This window comes from Aspergillus foveolatus (assembly GCF_047715535.1).
Source record: "Aspergillus foveolatus strain CBS 279.81 unplaced genomic scaffold BDW70scaffold_82, whole genome shotgun sequence".
NCBI classification, from domain to species: domain Eukaryota; kingdom Fungi; phylum Ascomycota; class Eurotiomycetes; order Eurotiales; family Aspergillaceae; genus Aspergillus; species Aspergillus foveolatus.
The window spans coordinates 45,067-71,706 of NW_027396146.1; the positions used below are offsets into that span (position 1 = coordinate 45,067).

A 26,640-nucleotide genomic window follows, 5' to 3' on the forward strand; every position below is an offset into this window, starting at 1 on the left:
ATCCAGAGGCTAGAAGCTACAAGCAATATAAAACTGCGTGATGCGGATGCAGTTATCTGTGGTCTTCAGGAACAGCTTGCCGTGGCCGAGGACAAAAATCGGAGATTAGAGGCTATAGTTTTCTCCAGGGGGGGAGCACCCTAAGCTCCATGATTGCAAAAGGATGTTGGGAAGGTGAAGCGGTACGAGACAATATAGCTAATCTGGGAGAGAAGATATACAATTGAGCCCAAAGACATAGTATGGCTTCCCTTGAGGATTGCTGGAACTTACAGCAAGCGACAAGGCCTTAATCCTCGAGGAACTCAGAGGGCATACTTCACAAGAGAGCTGGGAAAATTTGGTTAGAGGCATTCTATGTTCATACTCAAAAGTCCCGGCAATACTCGTGCAGGCCTTGTTGGCGAAGCGTATCTTTGAACGCTGTTCGCGAACCCATTTTCGCGTTTCGCAATGTCGATGGCCAAGAAGGCCAACGAGAACGAGATGGCCTGATGATGATATACCGGTCCATGTTGCAGAGTAAGCCATCCTTGATCTTGTCATGAAAGCTATTAACAGAATTTCGGCGATAGTCAATGAATCTAAGGGTCACATATGGCGCTCCCAGACCCTGCTAGAGCTATGGAGGTCGTCTGCCAATAGCCGCCCAAATTTCTTACAGGACAGGTTTAATAAAATGTCCCAAGAGTTTGGACCAAATTCGTTTCAAGCCCGGCTGGTGGTCTTCTCCGTCGTCGTAAAAAGGCCAGTGTGGTAGCCTCACGAACCATGGAGCTCCAGTGTCTGTACATTGCAGCTGCTTTCCTGGCATTAGGGCTGTGGGCACAGCGGTCACTCATGGTTTGCCAAAGCCAGGGGGATGTGCCAGACGCGCGGATGTTCGACGTAGGCGACCCAGTAGTGAGAGCACATCGGCTCCACAAACTGAACGAAGATGATCATCAACTAGATGGGAAAGATATTGTACTTTTTGCTCAGCCAGCAGTCCTTGCCTTTGGTTCTAACAATGCCGAGGACTACGACCAGTACAGGGTGTGGGCCCCAGCTGTCGTAGCTGTGGGTGAGAGATAGAAACGGAGCGGGGCGGAGCGGGTCGAAGCGGGACGAAGCGGAATGGAGCGGGGTTAGTGACACAATTTGAATTTGCCTTGGATTAGTTCGAAATCGGATTATAGATGGAGAGATTCAAATATGTGGATTATCTGGGTAGTTACCATATCGGTCAGGTCATATGACCACGTCTTCAACGAAAAGATATAATGAAAGTCCTAATCTCCTAACTAAAAATTTTAGAGCTGCTGTATAGACACCAAAGGGCCTTTTATCGTTCAAAGTTAATAATGATAGTGCTCGGGATGCTCAACTAGAATATAGAGGTTAGGACGAGAGAGGTGCTGTATATTGATCAGTAAGGAGAGGTGCCTTTCTCGGTTCAGGGGGCAAGCTCAGACCCATACGTTCGAGTACCCATCGACCCACAAAGTAGCTGCGGATCCCGCCGGATCCTTTCGCTAAACTTCGCTATCGCTAATGAATCAAGGAGATTTAGAGGCATGAATGGGTCCGACTCAGTACCACAGTGTTTCGTTTAGCGCTTTGGTCTGGGATGGAGGGCTGCGCCATCGTTACTCGAAACGGGCAATAAAGCGGCCTTTTGACGCAGCGACCAGCGATGTAACTTCCCCTTCACTTTTCGAAACACAATTACCTCTTTCAGAATGAGAACATTATCGGTTAAGGAGGCCCAAGCCATCATTAATGATGTGCAATTAAGAAATGGCGGTGTCAACCTCGAAGTTGTCCCCAAGGACCAAGTGAAAGCGCTCAGAAATCTCCAGACCATTGCTGGCAGCTCGATAGAACATGTAGCCGAGGATCTATATGACGCCGATACGGGATATATCTTCGAACTGATCCAAGATGCGGAGGATAATCGCTACAATATAGCGGAAAGAAACCATCGCGAGCCACCTCTACATTTCACCCTGCACCAAGATCGACTTACCGTCGACTCGAATGAGGATGGCTTTACTAAAGCCGATGTGCACGCAATCTGTAGCATTCATCGCAGTTCGAAAAAACAACAAGGTGGGTATATTGGGCACAAGGGCATTGGATTCAAATCCCGTATTCAAAATCGCATACAAAGTCTGCATCCAGTCCGGGCCATTCTCCTTCTATTTCGAGTATCGCCGGGGAGACGGTGGACTGGCGATAATCACGCCGTACAACTAGGCTCCGCAGAAACTGCCTTCTTCCATAAGAACTCGCATTACCCTTTGGGTCCTCGACTCGAACAATTTTTCCACAAGGGCACGCGAGCTCAAGGAGATTCCACCAGCCACTCTCCTCCTTTTTCTCCGCCAGCTATGCAGATTGACCATAGAGATCCCCACGCTAGAATCACGAGTTACGTATGAGCGCGAAGAAGACATGACGGCCAGTTTGACAACTCTGAAGAAGCAGAGCGGCGAGGCTGAGAAGAAGAAGATATACTATACGCAAAAGCAGACTCTTACTGACTTGCCCGCTCACCACACCCGTCAAGAGCAGCACGCGGTCGACCTCATTCCTGCTTTTCCTTTAGATGAGCCTCTATAACTAGTCATCGAGTCTCAGTACGTCTATTCTTTTCTTCTTATGCGTAATGAAGGCTTCAATGTAAGTTCGATTTATCCAATTCTTGTCTGAGTTGCCACAAAAGATGTTGTTGCTGATCGTCCCTTAGTTTCTTATATAATCGGACTTTATCACTCAAGCAAATCGCCAGGTCGTTCATCTCTGTCCCAGGAACTATGCCGTTCGCGAGTAGATATGCAATTTATTTGTCAAGGCAGTGAGATATTTCTGCAAACAAGGCGTGCTGGCATATGAATGAGTGGCTCCAGTATCTCCCTAGTGCTTACATCTACGACTGTTTCTGGGCAGAACTTCGTGATATGATCTTTGAGTAACTTAAGAAAACCAAGGTACTCTTTTGTTTTGGCAACTCTATTCTGAAGCGTCCCGTGGACCTTCATAACCTTTCCTCAGGCCACTGTGATTGGCTTGGCAAGCCACTTTTAGATGGTATACAGCCTACTGTCTATTTATCACTGTCTTATTCTTGTGCTGGACATGCAGAGAACCTACGCGAACTAGGTGTCACCCGCCTGCCGACCATGAGCTTCCTCGACCGCCTTACACCCTATCTTCAGGGCAAACAACCAAAGTACATGGATCCAGTTTTAGATGACGATTGGCATACAAGAGTAGCGGATTTTCTCGTGCGTGCCCTGAGGAACAATCGCGAAGGAAGTAAAGTACATAAGCGAATTATGGCAATGCCTCTGGTTCCTGCGGGGGGGTTCTTACCGCAGCAGAAGTGACCGGACTATATTTCCCCGATGATGACCAGGGAAATCCCATTCCAAAAGACCTGAAGAAGATACTGCTTGTTGGGCGACAGGTCTTCCAGAGACCTTCCCGGAGAGAGCTCTTTGAGCTGCTAGAGGTGCCGCATTGCAAGCCAGACTGTGTCATAAAGGCTATACTAAGGAGATACGATCAACACGGTGGGGTGACGTTAGACAACTAAGTCAGTCATCTACGTTTCTTCTTCCATACTCTGGTCAAGGACGAAGGACTCGATAGGCGCATTTTTATCATGGATAGAAATGGAATACCAGTTTACCGTGCTTAGCCAACCTTCGGCGTTCGTGTAACAAAGGATGACTTGTATTTCGAGACCTTGGGTGACTATGGCATAAAGGATTTGGCACAGCTCATAGCAGGCGGACCAACACCTCAGAATACCTCCAAGCCCGAGATTCATCTCATACACAATGCCTATAGTAAGGCTGTATCCGCGGGGAAGCTCAGTCATGGACGCACTTGGGAACAGTGGCTTCAACGGGCAGCATCAGTCCGCCGTATCCCAAGGATTAAGCACCCACAAACCGATAAACTATCAGACTTATCGGCGTACCTTGCGTGGTATCGCCCGATGACCTTGATAGCCATACTGCAGAAATCCTGGGAGGGCTATTCAGCAGAGCTCACTCCAAACGTCATCAGCCTGCTAAAGGATATGAAGGTACCTTGTCTGAATCAGTCAAAATATCGTGTCAGATACACCTACTACCCTTCCAAGGAAATGCAGCGGCTTGTCGCCGACGCAAATGTGAAGACTGATGTCCCCTACTTTCTCAATGTCCCAGATAAGCTGGCAACATACGATGCTGACGGGTGAAAATTTCTGTCCAACATCGGAGTCACATTACAGCCGACGATCGAGTTTTTCTTCGATATAATTGAATGCCTAGTCCACAAGGATGAGTTGGATCTCAAAGTTGAGTCGGCCTTTTTTACGTGTACGTGGAACTACCAATCCGGTTTGTGGATAAGCAGGACGAGCTATGGCGGTAGGTTCTGATCATCAGGGCGGCATTGAGAATGAAGAGAGTTGACGATAAGCAGTCATTTTGAGGAAACAGATACACCTATCTGCAAACCGAAGACTGGGCAGCGATCCACAAGCTTCCGCGAACTCGAAGATTGTTATTGGGACGGACACCCATGTCTTTCGAGCTCACTAGCACAATATCCTCAGTATACAAATAATCCGCACGTAGCGCATCTATTTAGAAACGTGCTTCGTATCCCTGACGCAGACATTTTCGCATACTTGTCACAGATTGACATTCTGCGAATAGATCAGCGAAACATCGTCTCAAATATATCCATAGATGACCTGGGGGTTGTAGATGGACTGGTTGCAAAGAATATCACCAGCCACAAGGATAGTGAATCAGTACGGTGAGGTTCCGAGGGTATTTACCCCATCAGTAATCTCTGCTGACAGAACGCCCGGCAGCATTTCGCCCGCTTATCCCTTATATACTTTCCAGCCGAGAGTAGATGGCTTGCACCTGCGGACTGTCTATGGACTGAGACTCCTAGGACTGGGGCGCAATCTGGCATCAGTAAAGTTTACTCCGAGCTGGAAAACTTCTTTCAAAATCATCTGAAAGTAAGCAACCCCACTGCTGCGACCTATATCGAACAGCTCAGAACTTTTCTATCTGAAAGCCCAGTGGACATTGTCAAGATCACATCAACGCTTCACAAGATGAGATCAGTGGAGTTATATCTCAGTAACCGGGAGGACCTTCTTAACCTAAGAATCTTTCCGGTTGTGATGCCGGGAGGCCCCGTGAAGGTAATAGAGCCACGGAGACATTTTTCATCACAGATCGCATTGAACACAGGTCTGCCTTCCAAGGCAGAGTCCCCTTCCTAGATTTCTCTCTTAGGGAAATTAGATAGCTCCATCCATTGCTGGAGTTCCTGGGTTTGCAAGACCGATACACATCCACCGCAGTCAAGGAGAGGACAGTTGTAGAAGACCCAGCCGAAGGCCCTTCCTACACAGAGACCGGGGCCTTCCAAAGCAAGTCAAGGCATATCCACAGGTAAGTCAACATTCATCAATCGAGCTCCTGATCAGTAGCTAGAAGATAGTGCAGATGTGTCCTTCACTACAACGCAGCAAACCCAGAATCAAGCCCTGCGTTCGACCTGGAGAGGCTGAAAAAGCCGCTATCTATCTGAGCGGTGGGTTCAAGACGATTCTGGAGCTACAGCTGAATGAGGTTGCAGCTACGGTGCAGAGTGACTCGGGACTGGTGCATATTTGTGGCAGTAATCGCCTTTGCATCTACATTCCCAGGGACACAGACGACCGCAAGCGCTGCTATTCCCTACACCTCCCTCAGGCATTAGTGCGCTACTTTGCGCTTCGCGACCGTGAAGCGCCATTGACGTTCCAGTTAGTGTTTCTTACACCTGGAGATTTTATTGACGATTTGCTTGATGCACATGCGATCATCAGGAGCTCTCCTGACGTACCTGAGCCACAAGATGAGGAGACATAAGATCTACCAATAAGCCGCGACATCTCTGAGTTTAGGGAGACTTACATGCTTGATAATGATACTTATACCCCAAGATCGAGTTATGAATCTATCGAAGGGTCGGAGGAGAGGACTGTCAGCTACCACAGAGCCGTACTACCTACCCCTCAACCTTTCACGGTTCAGTACGTCCAGGAGGTTTATTCTAGCCTAGCTGCTTCACCTGTTCTCGGTCGTCACTACCTTCGAGTACTCGATGACATTATCAAACTTTCCGTCTACTCCCTTTTCACGAAACCCTACGAAGACTCGAAACAGCCGGCCATGAAACTGTTGGTCAAGAACTAGCTTTTTGGAGTTAGGTCAGGTGGCCAGATAGAGCACGACATTAAAATCGGTGCTATAGGAGAATTATTTGTCCGTCTCAACTTCCGGCTTCCCTTTTGCCTGCTACGTACAATGAACATAACTGATATCTGCCACAGATATTCGAGCTGCTCCTGAAAATATCGCTGTCAGAATTTACGCGCGCAAATTGGAGAAGCACGATCCGTAGAAAGGTGTCTGATCACCCGGAGTACCCAGATCTTGCACCCTGGAATGGCGCTAAGACGGTCCTCTCGCGAGTGGTCCTACCACTTACGGTCTAATCAATCACGGATGCCCTTGACATGCCAAACACCACCGCGACCAACAATCTACAGATCGTTCCGACCCAGCGTTATGCTCACAGCAAGATTTCTTCCTCCCCCAACGCGAATAGTCCCAAGGGTAAACCCAGACTCGGGGTCAAGCACATCCACGCCATCCCCAGCACCACAGAAGACCCACCCGTTCCTTGGAACAAGCACGCCGTCGTAAAAATACAGTATGGGATTCGAGAGCAGCCGTTTGTTAGTTAAGACTGCCCTCTACTGTGAAACATGGAATGTCCATAGTTCGCGCTTGCCGTACGGGGATTTGGTGACGGGGTAGTAACTCGAGACGCCCGTGTCCGGAATGTAAACTACATTGCCATCAGGGGATACAGCAACGCCATTTGTGTTTCCGTTTGTAATGTGCACAGGTTTGATGCGGAAGGTGAGAGACGTGTCCAGGCAAGCATCTCCCAACTGGGCCAAAAAGGTCACTATGACCAGACCCCATGGCCTGATCTGCCTGGATCGCACCTATACCTATAAAGCTGGTCCGCCGTTACAGAAGGTGTCTCGCTCGACGAAGTAGACTGTTGGGTCTGTCGGCATTGCGGAGTCCACGATTCCCAGTCCCTGTCGTCCGTTAGCGACCAGCATTATCTGGATCCCGGATCCGACGTGAAGAGTACGTACCCATCCTGACTTAGAGTCTGTCAAATAGAAGTTCCCGTGTGGATCGATCTCCAAATCGTCGAATTTACCGAACGGCTGAACGAGGAAATTATTGAACAAAACTTCCTTTTCCAGAGTCCTCGGATTGATCTTGACCAGCTGTCCGGACTGCTCATCATCGTACCCGTCCGTAACCACATAAAGAAAACCGTCGTAAACAACACACCCGTGTGCGTTGTACGTCGGTGGGTCAGTTGTGATCTTCCGCAATTCATTCGTCTTTACGTCCAGTAGATACTGCCACGAGTGAGTTCCATTATCTCCGCCGGGAGGGCCCCATTCAACGAAGAAAAGTTGATCGGTGCTTACTGAAGCAAGGCGCCTTATGCAATTGAATGGCCGGCTTCTGGACGTGCTCGATCGTTGTATTGGGCCCGATAATGTCGAAAAACCTCTGGTCGTAGGCCACAAACTCCGTAGTGTTGAGGTAGGACAGCCTAAACATTCAATCAGCTGTGTCTAGAGGGATCGATTCAGAAACTTACGTCCGTAACAGACTCGGGTCAGAGATTTCACTAGTTGCCCACAGAGCTTCGAAGGCATAGCGGTTGAACTGTCCTGGAAGTACAGCAATGGCACTAAGGGAAACACATGCCCATCTTGCAAGAATGCCATGCATGAACGGCGGCAGGGGATTGAGATATGACATGATGCAGCTGAGGTCGCTGCTAATAAGAAATTGGCCACTTGTTCTTGCGATCTGTCTACCCCTTATAAGGGGCCTGGTCCTTGTCAATCCGGGGTCCCCGCAACGACCTTTCCGGAGCTCTCCAGAAATAAGATATGATGCATCTTGAATGGGTAAGCCCCGGCGTTCCCCGGACTCCCCGCAGAACTGCCGGGGACTTGGCCGATACAATTTTGTAATTCGTGCTCTAGACTAGTGTCCGCTATCCAAGCCGTAGAGTTTAGCATTTCCGACGTTGCCTCAATCGAGGTGCTCAAAAAAGTACAAAGTCAATACGGCGGGTAGGAGAATGCTGTCGAGTTTCCAGAGATACCGCCTTTGGGCTTTGAGCCACTCTTCGTCGTTTCGATTTACTGCTCCCTTCTCGACTGATTCCGGCAGGTGTTCAGCTTCAGTCTTCTCGACATCATGAGAGTATGACTCCTCCATGATACCAGAGATGTCAGCAGTCCCCATGGCTTCAGTCATCTCGTTTTATGAACAGGAGGGAGAAATGAGCACGGTGCTGGGGATCAATCGCAGGCATGTCCGGGGCAAGCGGCAGATCATGGCAATATATCCACTTACCTGCAAGCACCGGATCCTCCAGTATCTGGGGAACACCCTGCGCAGGAGCAACCAAAGCTCACGGGCTGGAGATCGATCGGCAGCTTCTCCAAACCCCGCTCCGGGGGCGCATCACTGGGGGATTCCTACTAGGCATCCGGTGACGCTCCCGGCGAGTTTCCGGGAAAAGAGCCCGCGCATGTTCCAGGATCTACGAGCCGTGCATCCCCTCTTCGCTTGTTACATCAACCAGGTTTGCGATTATCAATGGGTGAGCTGTCTTCACTTTACGGTTGCGATCTGCAAGCGACAGTGCCGCCAACCAGCAAGAAGGGATTGTTGTCACACCTCGGCACTTCCCTGCCATCAGGGGCTTGAGACAGCCACGTTTACATTGCGGGCGAAGTATGTATTTATCAACTATATGCTCAGCTCTAGATTCTAATAGCTTGATTGATTATAGAAAAGGTTCCCTTATCATCCAACACATCCATATCGGCCCAAGAAAGCCGACCTCAACGATCTGCTCGCATTCCAGAAAAGCCAGGGCATTGCCTACAGTTGCCTCGTGGCATTCTCCGTATACGGCACCCACAATTCCCGCATTCTGGATGCTCTCCGTTGTTTGGACGGCAAAGGTCGCGCGGTTGTTTGTATTGATCCCCAGACCGTGACCGACACGGAACTACAGGAATTGCACAATGCAGGAACCAGAGGCATCCGTCTGAATTTCCGAACTTCAAGAAAACGGGTGGATAAAGCGAAATATGTGGAATTGCTCATCCGAGCAGCGGATACCATCCGCCCGTTTGGATGGATATTGCAGTTGTACGTTTCTCTGGAGCAAATCGCACTTCTTGCATCTGTGGTGCCACGACTAGGCGTGCCAGTTGTTATCGATCACATTGGTCATCCAGAACGCCCGAAAGGGCCTCCCAGGGTGCAAGAGGGTTACCATGAGTTTATGGAGCTGCTCGGATCCGGCCTAGTGTATACAAAGCTTAGCGGATCATACAGATTTGATGATCTCCCGGAATTGGATGCTTACGTCCAAGAACTCCTTGCTGTCGCTCCAGATAGGGTCGTTTGGGCAAGTGATTGGCTACACAGCGGGGGCGTTTCAATGAAGCCCGACGGCGACAGGAACAAGGTTCAGGAGTACCGAAAGGTTGACGACCAAGCTTGGATCGTCCAATGCAGGAATTGGTGTCGACTGGTCGGTGGAAAAAGGCGGGCGCTTTGGTGAGAACGATACGGGTAGATAATCCTAGGAGATTGTGGCTGTATGTTGTGGATGAGTCACAAGACTTGCAGATTAGACGTGTAATGTAGAGAAGCATGCATTCATGCGCACAGAGACAGAGTCTCTGGATCTAAAGGTCATTCACTAGCCCATCGATATAATTAAATTGCCAAAATACCATTCTCCCCGTAGTTGTGCTAATGTGCTGTTCCGGGAATGAGTCGAGAAATGAAAACCCATCGAGGTCCATTCCCGCTGAATTCCGGTCCGTTGTAAAGTGACTTGTCGCCGCCATATCAGTGTATGGAAATGCTGGGAGGTAATTTGCAGTGCCCGAACAGCTTTCTGTGGGAATATCGTACGCAGTTGCTAGCTTGGGCGTCCTGGACTGTAAACTGTTGTTGATAATAACGAGACTCCGCTGGATTAAAGGACAGGTCTTTATACCTCCTTTCAAAGCACGCAGGAATGTTTGGATCTTACCATTTGCATCCAGATCTCCAGATTTGGCATCTTTTATCATGACCAACACCCCTGTGTAGATGCAATACGACATCAGGTATGTAATCCGGTTAAAGCCGAAGGTTTTCTCGAAGAGGAGTAGGATCTTCTCTAATTATCGGCAGCCTTCCTGCAGGCAATATGATGCTCAGAAGCCGAGTAGAAGGGCGGTGCAGAAGGATGATTGATGTATGGTAGAGAAGATTCTGCGACATGATATGGGGCGGTGGACAATATGCGGGCAACTTGTCTGGATCGTACTTGAGGTGCTCTGGTAGATTCTCTCTCCACTCGTCGAGTTTTTTCTTGATCTTCAGTGTCTCGTCCAGATCCGGAGGACCATGGCGGGAATAAAGCTGGGTTATAATGTCGTTCAATACGACGGAGAGCTTACATGGATTTTCGAAGCAAGAGATGGAGTGCGCTTTCAATGGCGGATACCGGCCGACGAGACTCGACTCAAGTTGAGCGACTCCCCGTGGTATGGAGTCCGGACCTCGTTTTCCGCCGAAGTATCCACTATTTCCTATCAAAGCATCATACGCATTATATTGAACTTACGGAACTTACGAATCTCAGGGGTGTGGTCGAAAGGCAGTTCTTGCAGCACGGGTGACCGACCCAGGTAAAGGCTGATCGCCTTGTCCCAGAAATAACAACTCCAAAACAGCCTTCTCCGAATCTCGAGCTCCTCTGAGCTCAGATATCCTAAGTGCAAGATTTTGCCGCTGTTGTGGTGAAGACCAAGATCGCTAACCATTCTGAAAGCCATTCAGCCCTACAGCCACGCTTTTTCGAAGTGGATCCATATGTCATCTCCCGCACGCTGAGCTGTAGGAGTGCCTGCACTGTTTGTCCTAGTAGCAACCGTGCCCGGCAGATCAGCATTTCGCCGACAGGACCTTCGTGAAAGCGTGCGGCATGGGCGCAAAGGACAGTCAGGAGGAACGGCGAGTAATACTGACCACCCATGGTCATGTCGCCTGCGCCTGTCAGCTAATGTTCAGGGTATGGTACTGCGAAGGGCTCATCTTACGCAGGAGGGCAGGCCGGTACACCCACATGAACATTGGCGGGATCCAAGCCCAGTGGAATTTGAAGCAACGTTGACATGGTGGCGCGAGGAATCACGGTCCCAATTGCAGCATTGCTCAGGGCAAAATCCTCCCAATATCGATACTCTTCCGCGTTCCAGGTGAGCAGTGTTCGGATGTTCGTCTTGGAAGGTAGATCTTCATAACCCTGAAAGTCCGTGGATGGAGGCTCCAAGGACGCGGACTCATGAACGGCCGAGGTAGGGCCATAATATGATATCTACGGCCATTCAGATTCCGAGCATGAGATAGTGGTTGAGTTAACGACCCACCATACCATGCTCGTCAAGACTCAAGTCTGACAGTAGCTCCTCCGATCCTGGCTCATTGGACGGATTCCGCGGCCTCATGCGAGCCGAGTTGCCTCCAATGCCCAACCGTGCCTCGAATCTAGGAGAAGCACTATCGGGTGAATCAATATTCGTGCCGTTCGAGTCAGGGGACTGTGCCTCCAGTGCTTGTTGCAGCCTCAGGATAGTCTGTTCGGCTTCCTGGAGACGTTTGGCCATGGCCACGATCTGCGACATTGGAGGAAGTTTCTCGTAGCGGCACTCATCCTGATAGACCTCGCCAGTTTTACAGCTGGGTTGTGTCCCATCGCAGCGTGTCTGCGGTAGTAGTAATTAGGCCGATACAATCGAACGTGACGCTACGGGATGCTCTTTGAACTACCTTTCTGGCGCGACAATTCTCGCATGTTAACAACCGACGAACTCGACTACACCTCTCTGGCTGGTTTCGCTGAGCAGTCGATGCTGACTTGGTGACGGAGGACCTTCCATGCTCGGTGGGTTCTATAAATATGTTTCTGAAGCCGGCCGGTGGAATCCAACCGGGTACCTTATAAACGTCAGTGTCGTCCGGTCGGGCAAGTAATATTCGTCTTCCCCGCTATTTAGTCCTCTAATATGCAGAGGGCGCTAGCGCTGAACGAAATCCTACAGAAAAGCAGCAGCAGCTAGGACGAAGGGACGATCACCACCCAGAGCAGTCACGGGATGTCAGCAAAAAGTCACATGACTTTTCACGACTTCTTCGTGAGACCGTTCGGGATGTGGCGGAAATCCCACTAGCATGAATCTCGTGCAGCCGTTGGGTGATTCAAACCCAGCTACTCGAGATGAGAATCTATCCCAAAGCTAAAGAGCAGCGCGTCAGCGCAAATGAACCCGAGGTCCGGAAGTCGAGGTTCGCTCTGCTCCGCGCGGCGGCTCGCTCGGGCATCATTTTGACCCTGCTCTTCCTTTCTCTTTTCAGTTATCTGTTCGGTTCCTTGTACCAGCTGACGGGACATACTCACAATCTCAACGTGGCTTTGGTGGATTATGATGGCGGCGTGATTGGAGATGCTGTCCGTCAGGCCTACCAGCAGTTGCGCAGCGATAGCTTTCCCACTGTAATCAATCACCCTCCATCACAGTACCCACAGCCAGCGGCTCTGCGATCAGCGGTCTGCAATATCGAGTACTGGGGTGCCCTTTACATCTCTGGTGGTGCTTCCGACCGGTTAGCTACTGCCATCTCCAACGCGCAAGCTGCCGCGTCCTACAATCGCAGCGACGTCCTCACCTGGGTCTGGAATGAGGCGCGATATCCGACGGTCATCGATACTCTTGCTCAACAGATCAAATCTCTCTCAGAAGCCGCACGGGTTGCCTATGTGCAACTCAATGGTACAGGTGCCGTCCAGTCCCTCGACGCGACCAGCCCGGCTGCTGTGGCTGCGTATTCGAATCCTTGGGAGCTCGCCTCGATAAACATACAGCCGACTGTCCAGGGTTCCCGTGCGGTCTATAACACCCTCGTTGTTGTATTGATACTGATTCAAGAGTTCTTCTTTCTCGCCACCATCAATGGCCTCTACGCCCAATTTGGACTCTTCAGGCGTATTAACCCTAAACGCATGATCGTTTTTCGCTTCATTATCTCGGCTGTGTACGCTCTGGCTGGCTCAATCTGTGCAACTGGAGCCATCTGGGCTTTTCGTGCTGGCTGGCAGGTGAATGGGAACCAGTGGGCTCTGACTTGGATCATTCTATGGCTTTTCGCACACTTGAACTTTCTCACCCTCGACGTTTTTGCTGTCTGGCTACCCCCACCCTATGTCCCCATGGGGCTCATAACATGGGTTGTGCTCAATATAACGTCAATCCTAGTCCCGTTCGAGCTATCCCCAGCGTTCTATAAATGGGCTTATGCCTTGCCCGCTCACGCATGTTTCAATATCTTGATTGACATCTGGTCCGGTGGCTGTAACCCGCAACTCGGCTATGCGCTACCCGTACTTTTTGCCTATGAACTGTCTAGTGGCATTCTCAGCGGGATTGGTGTTTATCGACGGGCCCACTACGCCGTGATAACGGCCGAACGCGAAGAAAAATCATTGCAGGAGAAGATCACCAATGCAATTGCAAATTCCCAGAGCGGAACTGTCCCAGTTCAAGAGACGCGCACCGCTGGCGGCGCAGAAATAGATCGGGAAGAGACTGTTGAATCCGGCGCCCATCCGCAGAGGACGAGCAGTGCCGGGAGCAAATCCGATCGGGAAGAGCTTGCAGATACGATCTGGCGAGTCACGTCGCAGATGACGCTGGAACCGTCAAGCTCACAGAGGAGAGGGTCTCTGGGGCCGTCATTCGCCTTACGATAAGACTGGTTCAGTGTGTGAAAGCATCATAAATATTGAAGGTGGACAGGCAAGATTCAGCATTCATGCCTCATATCGGGTTCTGATGCGAAGATAGCAAGGTAGCGTTGTTATATTAGCCGGATAATCTCCAGAGAGCGTTGAATATGCACGCTGATACTCCACCCCCGACAGTAGGTTATACTTTAATGGCCATAATAATATCTTCCCCAAATTGTCCCACTACGGGTTAGCACCAAACCGCCGTCGGACTTGATCAAAACCAACCGTGGGCAGACCCTTCGACAGTGGGAGGCCGTTGGACATAAAACGTCCCCGACAGCCAGGCTATCCTGGCAACTCAAAATAAGCAAGCGTTACTTGGTTCGCATCAACTACAAAGAATTGTGCGTGAAGATCCTGAAGACAGTTACCGATCTTTGGCCTAGGTCCTATGACCGTCGTGGCGGCCTGATCACATTGAATGAAAAAGTTATTGTTACTATGAAACTATAGAGAATATCTAACGTTGACATAAATCTAGAAATATATTCTATAATCATCCAATGAAGTGCAGAATTTCTTATCAAAATAGGGAATAAGAAGACACAAAATATATATATACTGTTAGACTTCTTATGAATAAAGCCCGTGCGTCTGTGCGGGTTGCAGGACTTGGCCAGATTCGCCTACCAACTAACACCATCAATTTCTTGAGTCCATCCTGAGCACCCGGATTTTACGGGCGTTTGGGCGTCATTTGTCGTAAGTTATATCCCACGCTGGAAGCTTTCAAGTCAACATGGCACTTAGATCAGCGCCCAGGGTTCATAGCAGCGTTACACATCCTTCCGAGGTCGAGCGGGTCACGGATGATTAAACGAATATGTAGTCAACTACCATGCTGGTAGAGGTCTGATATAGACTTGAAAAGTGACTACTTGCAACGAGGAAGGGTATATTACAGTCATAGTACGCGTCACCATACTACTCTCACTAATCATACACATACCCTGTATCTGCCCATGCATTCTTCATACGTTCAAGTCCATAACCACAAAATAAAAGAAAAGCGCACTGTTATAAACTCTAGTTGCAGAGTCGCATGCCCAGGCATTCCACTTCCATCATTTGTTGTAGCCCGCAGACGGCAGCTCCGCGACATTATTCCCGTCATGGCCCATCTCGACCGGGGGTGGCACCTGCATTTGTGGTATATGAGCATACTGATAATTGTGGGCCATCGCAGTCTTCAACTGATCCAATTCACTTCTGGCAGATGCTGCCTTCTTTCTCTCCCAGGCACCCCAAATCAATGCAGTTCCTGCAAGGATACCCAATGGAAGACCGAGTCCCAACCCGAGGCCTAGTTTGGTTGATTTGTCATCCGATTTCTCCGAGCTTTGTAACAAGGTGTTGCTGTTATTACCACCGGGACATGTGGAACTGGGAGTGCTAGAAGATGTCGAGGCCACGGATGCCAGCGCGGCGACCCCCGGAATAACGGTGCCAGTTGGAACAGGGAACGGTCCATCGCCCGAGCACTTGATTCCATCAGACGCGGAGGAGCTTACGACGGAGCCGCAGCAAAACTGGTGATTGGCGATATCGGCGTTAACGACGGGGTATCCGCCTGATGTATTTGCGCGGGCTGTGGTACGGTCATGAGATTAGCATGACACGTCTGTAGGATGAGGGTAGGTAGGTAAATGGGAGCAGGCTGGGGGCATACCACATGGTCTTGCAGCTACACAATCTTCACCCCAATTCACATTGGAACAACTGCCTCGGGATAAAACCATATCGCCATCCCTCTGGGCCCAACAGAGACCATTTGACATGCAGATATCATCTTTGTGACAGCAGTGGGTGGTGTCCTTTGTGGTGCAGGGCACATGGTCGACGGCAATTGTCTGTTCGTCGACCATATAACATGTTCGGTTGTCTGCTGCTGATGCTGCGTTTAATGATAATAATATGAGAAGGATTAGGCGGGAGATTCCAAGAATTAGCGATGATCTCATTGTTATACTTTAAAGCCCAGGGTCCGGGTGACCCATTTCACACACCTTGAGCAAGAAAGGTGGAGGAGCGAGAAAGGGAAGGGGTGTTCTCCTTTTCTAATTCTCCGTATGACAGGACTAGCAGATGCCATGACTATCAAAAATGGGGCTCTGCTGATGTTACTGGCCAGCAAGCCTCACAACGGAATGAACGAGCGGCTGTGCTATATTAGAGGACAAATTATGTGCTCAGCTGAAGGTTGCGAAGTGGGTTGGTGAAGATTTCTTCCCTGCTGGGGCTAAAACATGGTTGACTTTTAAGACTTCAAGGGTAATTATGGCCGCCGATCACGCGGCTGTGCCCGCAGCCATGATTTCAGTTCCATGGATGAACCCAATGGAGCTTCCCAAAAAATAGAGGCAAACAAGCATTGCTTTATAATAGACCCTGGAAAGACGTGGCCAATGCGTGGCCGCTTATTTATACGATACGTTAACACCAAGGCTGGTACACTGAAAGATGACCTGCGTCCTCCGATCTCACTTCCGCTTCTTCAACCAATGCCCTGTTTCATTAATTCTTCTAACAGCCTTCCTCATATTCCTCTTATAATACCGATGTGGCAAGGACCTCAAAAACGGTGGGGTCATCAAATGCACCCACTTCCCGGCCAGAGTGATGATCTTTAATGCCGCTGATACCTCTTCGGGTCGGGTAAAATACCTCCATAATCCCTCCGCTTCCTCTCTGGCAGCCAGTGGGCCGTCAGCAACCTTGACACTGGCAGCGCTGGCCGCAAGAGAACTGGGATCCCTCGGGGATACGTCAAATCGCGTGCTAGCCGCCTCGCCCAGTCGGTGACCTCCAGATTCTCGACATTATGGTTCCAGTATTCCTGAAAGTCCTCGTAAGTATCTGGCCACATATCCGGGGGCATGCGCAGCGATGTCGCAAAGATGGCCGATTCCTTGAAGAGAATGAGCTTTGTAGCGTCTGACAGTTTTCCAATGAAAGTCTCGTGCACGAGGATGAGGGCCATGAAGAGTGTAGCGGCAGTCCACTTGTGGAGTTCAGGGTCGTCCGCGAAGCAGCCGTCACCTTTGACAACCGCGTGAGAACGATGGATGACACAGGTGATGGCTGCTTTTTATTCGGGGATGCCGTAGACCGCTACCACAAGAAAGCGAGAGGTAGTCTTGAGCCGGTGCAGGATGCGGCTTGTGAAATCACTGTGTTCGGCAGATCTACGGGCCAGCCCTGGGTGAGCAAATTGCATAAGAATAGCGTACTGGCCGCCCAATATGTAGATTCCGTCTGTGAGAAATTTGCGCAGTTTTGGGTTCGACAACTGGTTCATACTGGGTCGTGAGGGTTTGTTCAGTTGTAGCTGCCCTTTTGGAGGGTAGAGGTCTTGAGGGCTGATTATTCGCGTCTGGATAGTGTTGCAATACGGTTACAGGATACGGCGCGCAGCTAGCCGGGGTTCTACACTCTTGATATAGTTACATCAAGGTAAACCCTATCCTCTACTCCATCCTGATTTAATAGGTTGCATGTGATTTTCATGCAACAAAGACAGCCTGAGTAACTTTACTGGCGGTTGTCTTGGGCGTGTAGGTCTTTTATATGATATTACGAGTCAGGGTGTCTGAGTAAGTAATCCAGCATAAAGGCTTCAGCTGTGCTCTATTTCAACACGCTGACTTGATTAGGAAGCACAGACAAGATATACAGGGTTCATAAAGACATCGAGCGGTTGAACATTTTGGTATTACCGTTATGTTGCGCAAGGGTCGAGCTTAGCAATCGGTGTAGTTTCTGATGTCGACGGAAGATCTTTGTGTCAGTCGGCATGACTCGTGCCTTCTTGAGATCAGCCTGTCACCAGCCGGCACAGCGTGTTTTTCTCCTAGGAGTTTAAGGTGCCAAATCAGCGGGCAAACCTTAATAGCAAAGGTTGGCGGGCCTCGGTCGAGCTGCACGTTGTGCTGTGGATCTACGCTGCCGTATTCCTATTCCACTATATGCATCACCAGATTCTCCTCCCAATCGCTCTGGCGGTAATCATAGAAATGTAACTGTCCCACAAGATCCTGTTGCTCCAAACAGGTCGCCCAGCTAGGTAGGATCTGTGAGCAGGCGAACAAGTCTATTATTGTTCTGCCGTAAGCCAATCCAGAACAGCCTTTAACGTCGTCAAGAGAGACCACATTAGCGGTTGTTTTAAAAGTCAGTATGATGTGGTCAGACAGCAATGCAGATATAGAGCTGGTCGTCCAAAAGAGTCCGCCTTTGCTCTTACTGCTGATATCAATTAGCACGCTTGTCACAGCGAGAGCGTTCCCGGCAGTCGCAAAACGCAAGGTTCTCTGACTTGTCCGGCGGCTTTTGTCGTAGCTGGAAGTTCGCCGGTAAGCTTCTAGCTCACAGATCTTCCTTAAGCTGAGAGAATAACAGGTCTAGCCGTAATCGCCAACGATGTCCTGTATATGAACGGCCTCGATGGTGGAATCATCCCTGGTGACAACAACGCCTCGAGTATGAGAATCATATTCTTTCCTAGTAGTGTCAGACAAATACCAGGTCGAGCTGGACCTCTCCGCACGAATCGATCTAGACGATGGGGCGAATTATAAAATGACCCTAATTCCATCCGATGTCCCGACACTCAAGGACCAAGCACTATGGTCGAACAGCGCCAATACCACGCTTTTCAACTACGGCGGACGAGGCGCGAATTCTACCTCGACGGATAACGGGGCCTGGGCATACAGCATCTCCGACGCTTCGTGGCAGAGTCGGAGGTTGTGCGCACCGTATTCGATGTAAGTTAGGACTAGAAACGTGGCTGATGCATGCTAACCTTATGATAACAGCCGTCACTGTCAACTTATTCAGGTCCTTCCGCCACGGCAGATGATATTGCGGCGTCCCCAGTACCTAGTTCTTATGACAATATTACGATGAGCCTTCTTTTTTCTCGACCAGTACATTCCACAAGCACTCCAGAGGTCAGGAAGTCAATAAACAAAGAAGCCATTGCAGGAGGGGTGGTGTCGGTGGTATTTGCGGTGCAGCCAACGTCGCCGGGCTCATCTGGCTCTTCATATGGCGACGACAAAAGGCCAGGAACGGCACCCCGGAGCAGGCCCCTGGAAAGCCGGAGGCCTTGATCAAGCTCCAGAGTCCTGGGGAGCTTTCCGCCGAAGGGGCAGCTCGAGAGCTCGATGCATACTATTCGCAACGGTCTGAGTTGCAAGCTGTTACGCAGATGCTTCATGATTTGGACTCTACGACCGTGAATAGCCGGAGATACCTACGTTGAGGAAGCAGTAACGAACCAGACGCTGAATGGCGACTTGCGGCCCTAAGAATATGACGATAGACATATCAGCAGGATGAAATGGTATAGTTATACCCCATACTCAATGTGTTTCACCAGTGAACCTACACATCTAATTTTCGCCACGGGCTAGAAATTAAAGCTGTCATCAACAACACAATTTATAGAGGAGATACTTCAAGGTCTCTAATTACAGGATACTGAGATGTAGTCAGCCCCGAAATATTATAATTAAAACATATGAAGCGCGGTGTTTCAGGGTGGAAGAGAATTCTGGAGCAGAGTTATCGGAAGGGAGATGGTCATTGAGTATTCAGTTAAAGCGGCTGTCCTGAGCCATAAAAATCTGTCGTATAGAGCGAAATGAAGCCTGAGCGAAATCGCGTTGAACAAGCAATTGGAGTCCACCGAGCTGTGGAACGACATTCTTGTAGAGTTCTAAAACGAGGAAGCCCGGTGTAGCTATCGAACCATACTAGGCGTTTAAAAACAAGGAGAATAGAGCCTAAGTAACCCCCTGGGGAACGGCGGCGTCGTAGGTGCTAGATCGTATTGACCCTTTCCAGCACCCGTTGAGGAATGTCTATTTAGGCAGCGGCCTACGTGTCCCTGAAAGATTACAGCCATTAAACATTATAATATATTAAATTTAGAAGGGGTATGGAACTACTCTGTAAAATAATGCCATTAGTTTGAGCCTTTCAAAAATGCGTCGTATAATTGGTTGCATCGTGTTCCGCGGGCCCACTCCAGCCTCACTATGTGAGATCACGGGCTAGCCGCTGCAAAGTGATGAATATATTTAAAGACTACGTGAGGTCTGCGTCCTTATTGGCCAGGTCGTGTTTGAGGTAGTATAGTGGTCGAATAATCAGTAGGTGGACGTGTGATCATGTTTATGTTCTGGAGAGCTGCTTGACTCGAGACACTGAAATTAGTTCGTCAAAAGGGCTTGAGTTGATTCGCTTGATCGTGTTCAGAACGACAAGAAGAATCGCCGCAATATGATACCCTGCGTCGAGAAATAGATAAATAGACCGAGAACCAACGACTTATCGAGACCAAATGATCCGGAATATCTAAAGACAGGCACTATGTCTGAAACACACTACGACTATATCATAATCGGCGGTGGCCTTGCCGGGTGCACGCTTGCCGGTAGGCTCTCGGAAAAAGATCACTCCCTCCAAATCCTCATCATCGAGGCTGGTCCAAACGTCGCCGGACACACTCTGACCGAATATCCGCTCGCATGCTTCGGTGCGCATCACTCGCCGCTAGACTGGGCGTATACCACTGTCCCTCAAACCCACCTCGATAACCGAAAATGCTATAACAGTGCGGCAAAAGCACTCGGCGGCGGTTCCGCGATCAACTACGGGACTTGGACGCGCGGAAATGCGGCGGACTATGACCGGTGGGCGGCAATGGTTGGTGATGAGAGTTGGAGCTATGAAGCATTGCTGCCCTATTTCAAGAGGATGGAGAGTTGTCTTGATTGTAAGGGTACTGAGACCGGTGCACATGGGGTTTCCGGGCCGATTCATAATGTCTCTGTGTCGAGGAGCAGTGCGGACCGAATCTACCCACTGAGAGAGCCGTTGAGACGCGCGTGGGAGAGGCTAGGTGTGAAAGAGGTACCAGATGCGAATGCGGGTTCGCCACTTGGGCTGGGAGAGCTGGTAGAAAATTGGCGTGAGGGCCGGCGGCAGATTACAGCTGAGGTTTTCAACATCTCAGAGAGGCCGGGAATCACGACCTTGACAGAGACGATGGTGCAGAAAATCCTTATCGAAAAAGACCAACAGGGAAAGAAAGTCGCAAAGGGGGTGCAGCTGGTTCAAGGCCCAGTATTCCTTGCTAATAGGGAGGTTATTGTATCCGCAGGAACATATCGTACCCCCCAAATCTTGATGCTCTCTGGGATCGGCCCAAAGGATGAGCTCGCGAAGCTGGGTATCGACGCCGTCGCGGATGCACCCGAGGTCGGCCAGAACCTGCACGATCATTTTGCCTTCGTGCAGTGGTGGAGGCTGCGACACCCAGAAAGGGGGTTATCAATCGGTACACCGTTGTGGGACAGTCTGGCATACGGCATGGGACTGCCCTGTGACTGGATTGCCACGGTACAGGCTCCGCGCAACGAGCTCGTCCAGGCCCTTCATCAGGACGGAGCAACCGATGTAGGGAGCCATCCGTATCTTGCTCCTGACGCTTGTCATGTAGAGACGCTCATAGTATATGCACCTGCAGGGGCGGCCGTCTCGCGCGTAGAGATCCCGATGGACGGTACGCATATCGCCTCGGCCGTCCTAGGTATGGCCACGACATCACGAGGCCGGATCACTCTCGCGTCAGCGGACGGAACGACTGCGCCACTGATTGATCCTAACTACTATGCAACCGAATTCGATCGCGCCGTGCTCCGTGCAGGGATTCGGCAGGTAGGAAAGCTTCTCTTGGAGACACCGGAGGGCCAAGAGACTGTGGAGGCGGAAGCGCCGCATCCTGGGTTCCGGGCGCTTGGTGCAGAGCCAACAGACGAAGAGATTGACGCTCGGGTGAAAGCCGGGGGTAATACTTTTTACCATCCAGGCGGCACAGCCGCGATGGGCAAAGTCGTTGACACTACTCTTCGGGTGAAAGGCGTGGAGGGTTTGAGGGTCGTGGATGCAAGTGTCCTGCCGCTACCGGTGGCTGCGCACTACCAGGCATTAGTATATGCCATCGCCGACAAGGCGGCTGATCTCATACTTTGCTAATTGATCGTTTGCACTCTGCTTGACCATATTTGTTGTATAGCTTGTACACAAGGCCAACGTTTCATACACCTCGTCGAGCGTAGAGCATCATTTAGAGAGTAGTTCGATCCCATACCCGGCCAGCGGCCCATTTTCCGATTTAGAGAGTGGCACGATTGGCGAATCATGCCGTCCAGCTCGGGCTGAGCCCGGGACTCAGCTTTGATTCGCTCCAGAGCTATAAAGGCAAGCCAGTGGGAATCAAACGAGCCCTCGCGGTGCGGCCAGGACCGGAGGGTGGCGATCGCGCGATGACGGATTCGATCATCTCGGCAACTCATGGCCACATAGTACAGAGATGGCAGGATGCCGGTGTCCAATATGACAGTCGGCCGTCCGGGGTGTCTATTCATAAAGTCCTCAACGGCGGAAAGGTGGGCTTCATACTCAGGAATATAGTAGTCTAGAGTAGCATCGTTCCTTATCAGGGCCGTCCTGATCGGAAGACTCAGACTTTGATACACTAAGCGAAGTAGATCTGCCCCGCGTCGTTCCTTTTGATTGAGCCGGCTGCCCAAGCAGAACCGCTCCAGCCGGTTACCGAAAACAGTCACACGCGAAAGGAGCCACAGCTGTCTGTGATGCATGGAGCCATAATCCAGGTAAATCTCCTCTTCTGATAGCTCTCCACACTGCCCAAGGAAACGAAATGTTGCCCCCAGGAGGAGGTCAAGCGCTTGGCGTGCCTCGTGGAGACTGGGATATCCTCCGTGAACAGCCATGCGGTCCGTCGGCTGCTCAACCTCGTAGCCTATACTCAACGCTCCATGGACTCCAAATTGCAAAGACTGGACTTCCAGACTGACAAATGCTGCAACCACACAGGGATGAACAAAACGCTCGCATCCGCCTCGATCTTTCGCCTCGTGCAGAATCCTTAGCCCGCTCTCCAGATGTTGGAAGGCATCATCATATTGGCCGCGCAGCAGCTGCATAAGAACGAATAGCAAACAACAAAGAAGCATAACGTCACGGAACCGCGGGTCCTGCGATGAACACCGCCGACTGAGCAGCGTAAATGACCGTCCACACTGCTCGAGCGCAAATCTATGCCAGTCATTTTGCAGATTCTGTCCAGGTAACGGTGGACCGTGAATATCCGAGTCCTTATGGATGGCGCTCAGAGCGACCACAGCATGGTATACCGCAGGCTCCAAGTGGCTCATCTGGGGGACCAGGTCCTGCCAGAGCGACGAGTCGAAGAACTGGGAGAGTGTAGGGACCATATGGTCCCTGAAATGTGCGAAGCACCGCTGCTCATCCGTCGTTATAGCCCAGGGAAAGCAGCTTGAGATCGCCGGGGGAAATGGCTGACGGTTATCTGCGCCGCTCCTGACTGCGGCGACTCTGCCTAGGCGAGGAAGTCGCTGAAGATCATAGTCACAAGCACGTCCCGTGCTTGTGCAGTTTTTGCAAGAGCTAGGCGTTTCATCGCATTTGATATGGCGCGCTCTAGATCGAAATCAGCAGGCTCACTAGGATGGCCAGCTGTGAGTCCTCTCTCAATTGACGAAATGCATAACTTACCGACACGCACGGCAGCCTGTGCGCGACTTCTTAGTGCCAGTCCTTGGCCTTCTCGGTTCAGGCATTTTCAGAAGCTGTTCCATGTCTTTCAGAAACAAGAGTGACAGCAAAGTGTAAAAGAGAAAGAATCTGAAGTATCATTAAACAAGTAAGCATTTCCTCCGATAGCGGGAGCTGAGGGCTGACTTATTAGGAAACACTTCAGCCTCAGATTCGCTTAAGCCCGTGGTCCAGAGCTGAACACGATCCTGACACGGGTGGGGCGGCTGACTGTTAAGCCGCTAGTATAAGTACGTAAAATACTAGTTACAAATATGAGATTCATCTATTTCGGTTCTCTCCGAACAGTCCGCCGCAGTTATGGGCAAGGTGGCCTCATCTGACGGACGCTAGGATCTCGGAAGAATGGACTTGCCCTGTCACCTGAAAGAACAGTCAAAATTCAGGTTGCAGTCTACAAACGTCTTAGTAGAGGCAGATAAGTAATATGATTAAGAGTGTTTCATGTCTCAGTTGGCTACACACAATTTGATGTAGTGGGCATGGGTGGCTATACAAGTCCCAACTGCTCTGTAATTATATTCATGAGCGCAGAGAATCGACTCTCCTATTACATAGCTTTATTTAAGTTTTGTAATATCAAGCCTTATGACTGGGGAAGAGGACATCATTTGGGACAAGGGGTTGACGTCGACAAGAGCGGTTGCCCTACATACCATGAACCTGACTGCATTTTTAGGAAGGCATAGTCAGCAGGTCAGTCAGCGTTAGTTAATAAGTTAGACGCAAGATAGACCTGCTTAGTAAGATAATGAGTTGAACTCGTGAACGGCGACGAGCTTGAGACGCTGCAGAATCTAAACATCGAAAATGAGCATCATGGCGAAGACATGTCTGGAATCGAAAACATGTCGGGTACAGATGCCGAGCCTTATACTGCCACCTGGGACTTTCCGGCGCTAGAGTCCGAAGTACAAGGCTCGTACCTGGCGCCTAATGGGAAATGCGACTCTGGAGTTGGCAAGGTCATTGCAAGTGGATGGCAGGTGTCCCAGGAGGCATACGTGCTAGTGAATCTCTCGCTCGCAGGACGACGACCATGACTTCATCCTCTACGAAAAGAAGATGTCGTTCGTCTCCGAAACCCTGTCGCCATTGGGAAGCATTAAAAGTTTAACTGACACCATAAAGATCCGCAGTACCATCGACGCCCGGTCTGGTGTGGGCGATCTATCAAATAACATTGAGATGACACGCCTATTTATTGAGAACAGTGTGCACATGAGCCCGACGCTGATGTGGGCCAGCTTTTATTTGAGGGCGGTCCTTCTGGGTATGTTGAGATGGCGCTCATACTCGAGGTGAGGGAGATGCCTGAAGATGCTAGTGAGACAGTACACTTGCACACGAGACCGAGATCATAGGAATGTAGAGGTATAGTAATATTCCTAAAGGAGCAGTCCTGGAATTGAGGAGTGCCTACGTAACTGTTTTTGACCACAGTAGAATCCTTCCTATCCTTACAGAAGACATTGTTGCACAGAGGGAAACCGAAAGATCGGATAATTGAGAAAACTAGCTAGGAAGCAGCAGTTGTTGAAGACTGCTACAAACGCGGATCTGACTCGAGACTGAAACGAAAACAAAACAAAAAGAGTGACTGACTACATACCAAAGTCATATACCATGAAAACGCACGAGAGTCTTATTTTGCCGAGTCCTTTCCCTTCCCTTTATCTTCCTTGGCCCCCTTACCAAGCTTATCGAGCGCCTGACGAAGCACATTCCCACTCTCCCTTCGAACTGACAACTTCGAAGCCTCCCTCTCCAGCACACCACGACTCTCCCGTCGTGGCGCTGGCGTAGAAGCCGCACTCGGAGTGCTCGAGGTCGTACTGCCCACCATCTGGGCCGCCGCGGGACCGGGTTTAAAGTAATGGCTTGGGACACGCAGGGGATCCGGTGAAGGTTGAATTAAGCCCATGGCGGGTGGCGGACGTTCGTACAACAGCCTACTGGTAGCCGAGAGGGGAGCGGGAGGGGAACGGGGGCGGTTGGGCCTATCCCCCCAGCATTGCCCGGAGTAGGTGTAGTTTGACCAAAGCCGGCCACTACCTGTATTGGTGGCTGCGGGACTCCGGGCCTGTTGGCTTGGGCCCTGGCGGCTAAAATCTTGCCTATTATTGTTCTCTGACATGTTTGCGGTGGAGGACGAGATTGAGAAACTTGGTGCAGATTGGATAGCAGTGAGGTCTGGTTTGATGGTGGGAAGCTAGTTAACCAGATTCTGTCGATGTAGGTGAGTTGGAAGGTTGGGCCTGGAGAGGGAAGGCAAGATGAGCATAAGGATTTATAGTTTTGCAATCGAGGGGTTCTATAGCGTAATACGCTTTGTCTTTAGTAGAAAACATCTATACATAAAGGAATGCTAAAGAGTTCTGCTCTGTGACGAGGGCATAGATGTTGCTTTATTGTATCCGATGAGCACCTTAAATAGACTGTTGGCTGCCAAAGGATACACTAGTGAAGCCATGGCAGAAAGAGAAGTCAAAGACAGGCTCAAGGCCGGTTGATTGAGTCTGCCGTAATGCAGCGAGGTTTGTGTCTTTTCTCGTTAGCTTACTGTGTCTTGGAAGGGAATATCTGGGTATAGGCGGGAAACCTATATCGACTGTCTAGATACGATTATTGATTGCTGCTTATGGCTAATATAAATCTGTACTTGTGTATATCCAGAGCATCTCGGTCTGGCCACGCGCAAATGATATTCATAACGAGAGCTGACATATATTCTCAGAGAAAGACCAGCTTGTCACCTGCACCATCCTGCTAATGCACATACCATTCTATCGGATCCTATATCGACAAAGAGAAGTCGAGGTGAAAGGTCGACTCCCCTTCTGGCGGAACTCCTGCTGCCAAGGCCTCGCGCTTGGTCTTTGTAGCCGCATGCCGTGTATTCGCCTTCATAATGGCCCTGGCTGCAACATCTGCGGCAAAAAT

At 50.2% G+C, this 26,640-nt stretch overlaps 11 protein-coding genes across 11 annotated transcripts; 5 read left to right on the plus strand and 6 right to left on the minus strand.

Moving 5' to 3' along the window:
• Positions 1 to 1,721: 1,721 nt before the first annotated feature.
• On the plus strand, positions 1,722 to 6,547 carry BDW70DRAFT_153630 (uncharacterized protein; the record flags this gene model as incomplete). The annotated part of the gene is made up of 18 exons (XM_073739677.1): positions 1,722 to 2,162; positions 2,239 to 2,562; positions 2,617 to 2,664; positions 2,774 to 2,803; positions 2,837 to 2,863; positions 2,964 to 3,335; positions 3,401 to 3,562; positions 3,774 to 3,914; positions 4,025 to 4,195; positions 4,268 to 4,355; positions 4,479 to 4,795; positions 4,859 to 5,014; positions 5,051 to 5,203; positions 5,311 to 5,456; positions 5,543 to 5,888; positions 5,949 to 6,173; positions 6,246 to 6,318; positions 6,417 to 6,547. 18 exons carry the CDS (start codon positions 1,722 to 1,724, stop codon positions 6,545 to 6,547), a joined length of 3,351 nt encoding a protein of 1,116 aa, XP_073591914.1.
• A 261-nt stretch (positions 6,548 to 6,808) lies between these two features.
• BDW70DRAFT_163856 (uncharacterized protein) lies at positions 6,809 to 7,913 on the minus strand (the record flags this gene model as incomplete). The annotated part of the gene is made up of 5 exons (XM_073741373.1): positions 6,809 to 7,026; positions 7,096 to 7,165; positions 7,226 to 7,501; positions 7,617 to 7,701; positions 7,750 to 7,913. 5 exons carry the CDS (start codon positions 7,911 to 7,913, stop codon positions 6,809 to 6,811), a joined length of 813 nt encoding a protein of 270 aa, XP_073591915.1.
• A 493-nt stretch (positions 7,914 to 8,406) lies between these two features.
• Positions 8,407 to 9,744, plus strand: BDW70DRAFT_163857 (uncharacterized protein; the record flags this gene model as incomplete). The annotated part of the gene is made up of 2 exons (XM_073741374.1): positions 8,407 to 8,769; positions 8,962 to 9,744. 2 exons carry the CDS (start codon positions 8,407 to 8,409, stop codon positions 9,742 to 9,744), a joined length of 1,146 nt encoding a protein of 381 aa, XP_073591916.1.
• On the minus strand, positions 9,617 to 10,440 carry BDW70DRAFT_118698 (uncharacterized protein). The gene has a single exon (XM_073734712.1). It carries the CDS (start codon positions 10,295 to 10,297, stop codon positions 9,872 to 9,874), a length of 426 nt encoding a protein of 141 aa, XP_073591917.1. The 5' UTR covers positions 10,298 to 10,440; the 3' UTR covers positions 9,617 to 9,871.
• A 510-nt stretch (positions 10,441 to 10,950) lies between these two features.
• BDW70DRAFT_163858 (uncharacterized protein) lies at positions 10,951 to 11,863 on the minus strand (the record flags this gene model as incomplete). The annotated part of the gene is made up of 3 exons (XM_073741375.1): positions 10,951 to 11,225; positions 11,301 to 11,556; positions 11,609 to 11,863. 3 exons carry the CDS (start codon positions 11,861 to 11,863, stop codon positions 10,951 to 10,953), a joined length of 786 nt encoding a protein of 261 aa, XP_073591918.1.
• Positions 11,864 to 12,416: 553 nt separating this feature from the next.
• Positions 12,417 to 14,217, plus strand: BDW70DRAFT_143930 (SNG1 family protein). The gene is made up of 2 exons (XM_073738178.1): positions 12,417 to 14,084; positions 14,161 to 14,217. Exon 1 carries the CDS (start codon positions 12,457 to 12,459, stop codon positions 13,984 to 13,986), a length of 1,530 nt encoding a protein of 509 aa, XP_073591919.1. The 5' UTR covers positions 12,417 to 12,456; the 3' UTR covers positions 13,987 to 14,084; positions 14,161 to 14,217.
• Positions 14,218 to 15,089: 872 nt separating this feature from the next.
• BDW70DRAFT_153633 (uncharacterized protein) lies at positions 15,090 to 15,986 on the minus strand (the record flags this gene model as incomplete). Its single annotated transcript, XM_073739678.1, has 2 exons — positions 15,090 to 15,613; positions 15,695 to 15,986. The coding sequence occupies 2 exons, from the start codon at positions 15,984 to 15,986 to the stop codon at positions 15,090 to 15,092; spliced, it is 816 nt and encodes a 271-aa protein (XP_073591920.1).
• A 2,617-nt stretch (positions 15,987 to 18,603) lies between these two features.
• BDW70DRAFT_163861 (uncharacterized protein) lies at positions 18,604 to 19,291 on the plus strand (the record flags this gene model as incomplete). The annotated part of the gene is made up of 3 exons (XM_073741376.1): positions 18,604 to 18,791; positions 18,843 to 18,902; positions 19,012 to 19,291. The coding sequence occupies 3 exons, from the start codon at positions 18,604 to 18,606 to the stop codon at positions 19,289 to 19,291; spliced, it is 528 nt and encodes a 175-aa protein (XP_073591921.1).
• A 993-nt stretch (positions 19,292 to 20,284) lies between these two features.
• BDW70DRAFT_171720 (GMC family oxidoreductase) lies at positions 20,285 to 22,295 on the plus strand. The gene has a single exon (XM_073743293.1). It carries the CDS (start codon positions 20,404 to 20,406, stop codon positions 22,069 to 22,071), a length of 1,668 nt encoding a protein of 555 aa, XP_073591922.1. The 5' UTR covers positions 20,285 to 20,403; the 3' UTR covers positions 22,072 to 22,295.
• Positions 22,235 to 23,702, minus strand: BDW70DRAFT_163863 (Zn(II)2Cys6 transcription factor; the record flags this gene model as incomplete). The annotated part of the gene is made up of 3 exons (XM_073741377.1): positions 22,235 to 22,253; positions 22,318 to 23,562; positions 23,638 to 23,702. 3 exons carry the CDS (start codon positions 23,700 to 23,702, stop codon positions 22,235 to 22,237), a joined length of 1,329 nt encoding a protein of 442 aa, XP_073591923.1.
• A 1,640-nt stretch (positions 23,703 to 25,342) lies between these two features.
• On the minus strand, positions 25,343 to 25,834 carry BDW70DRAFT_153636 (uncharacterized protein; the record flags this gene model as incomplete). Its single annotated transcript, XM_073739679.1, has 1 exon — positions 25,343 to 25,834. One exon carries the CDS (start codon positions 25,832 to 25,834, stop codon positions 25,343 to 25,345), a length of 492 nt encoding a protein of 163 aa, XP_073591924.1.
• Between the last annotated feature and the right edge of the window lie 806 nt (positions 25,835 to 26,640).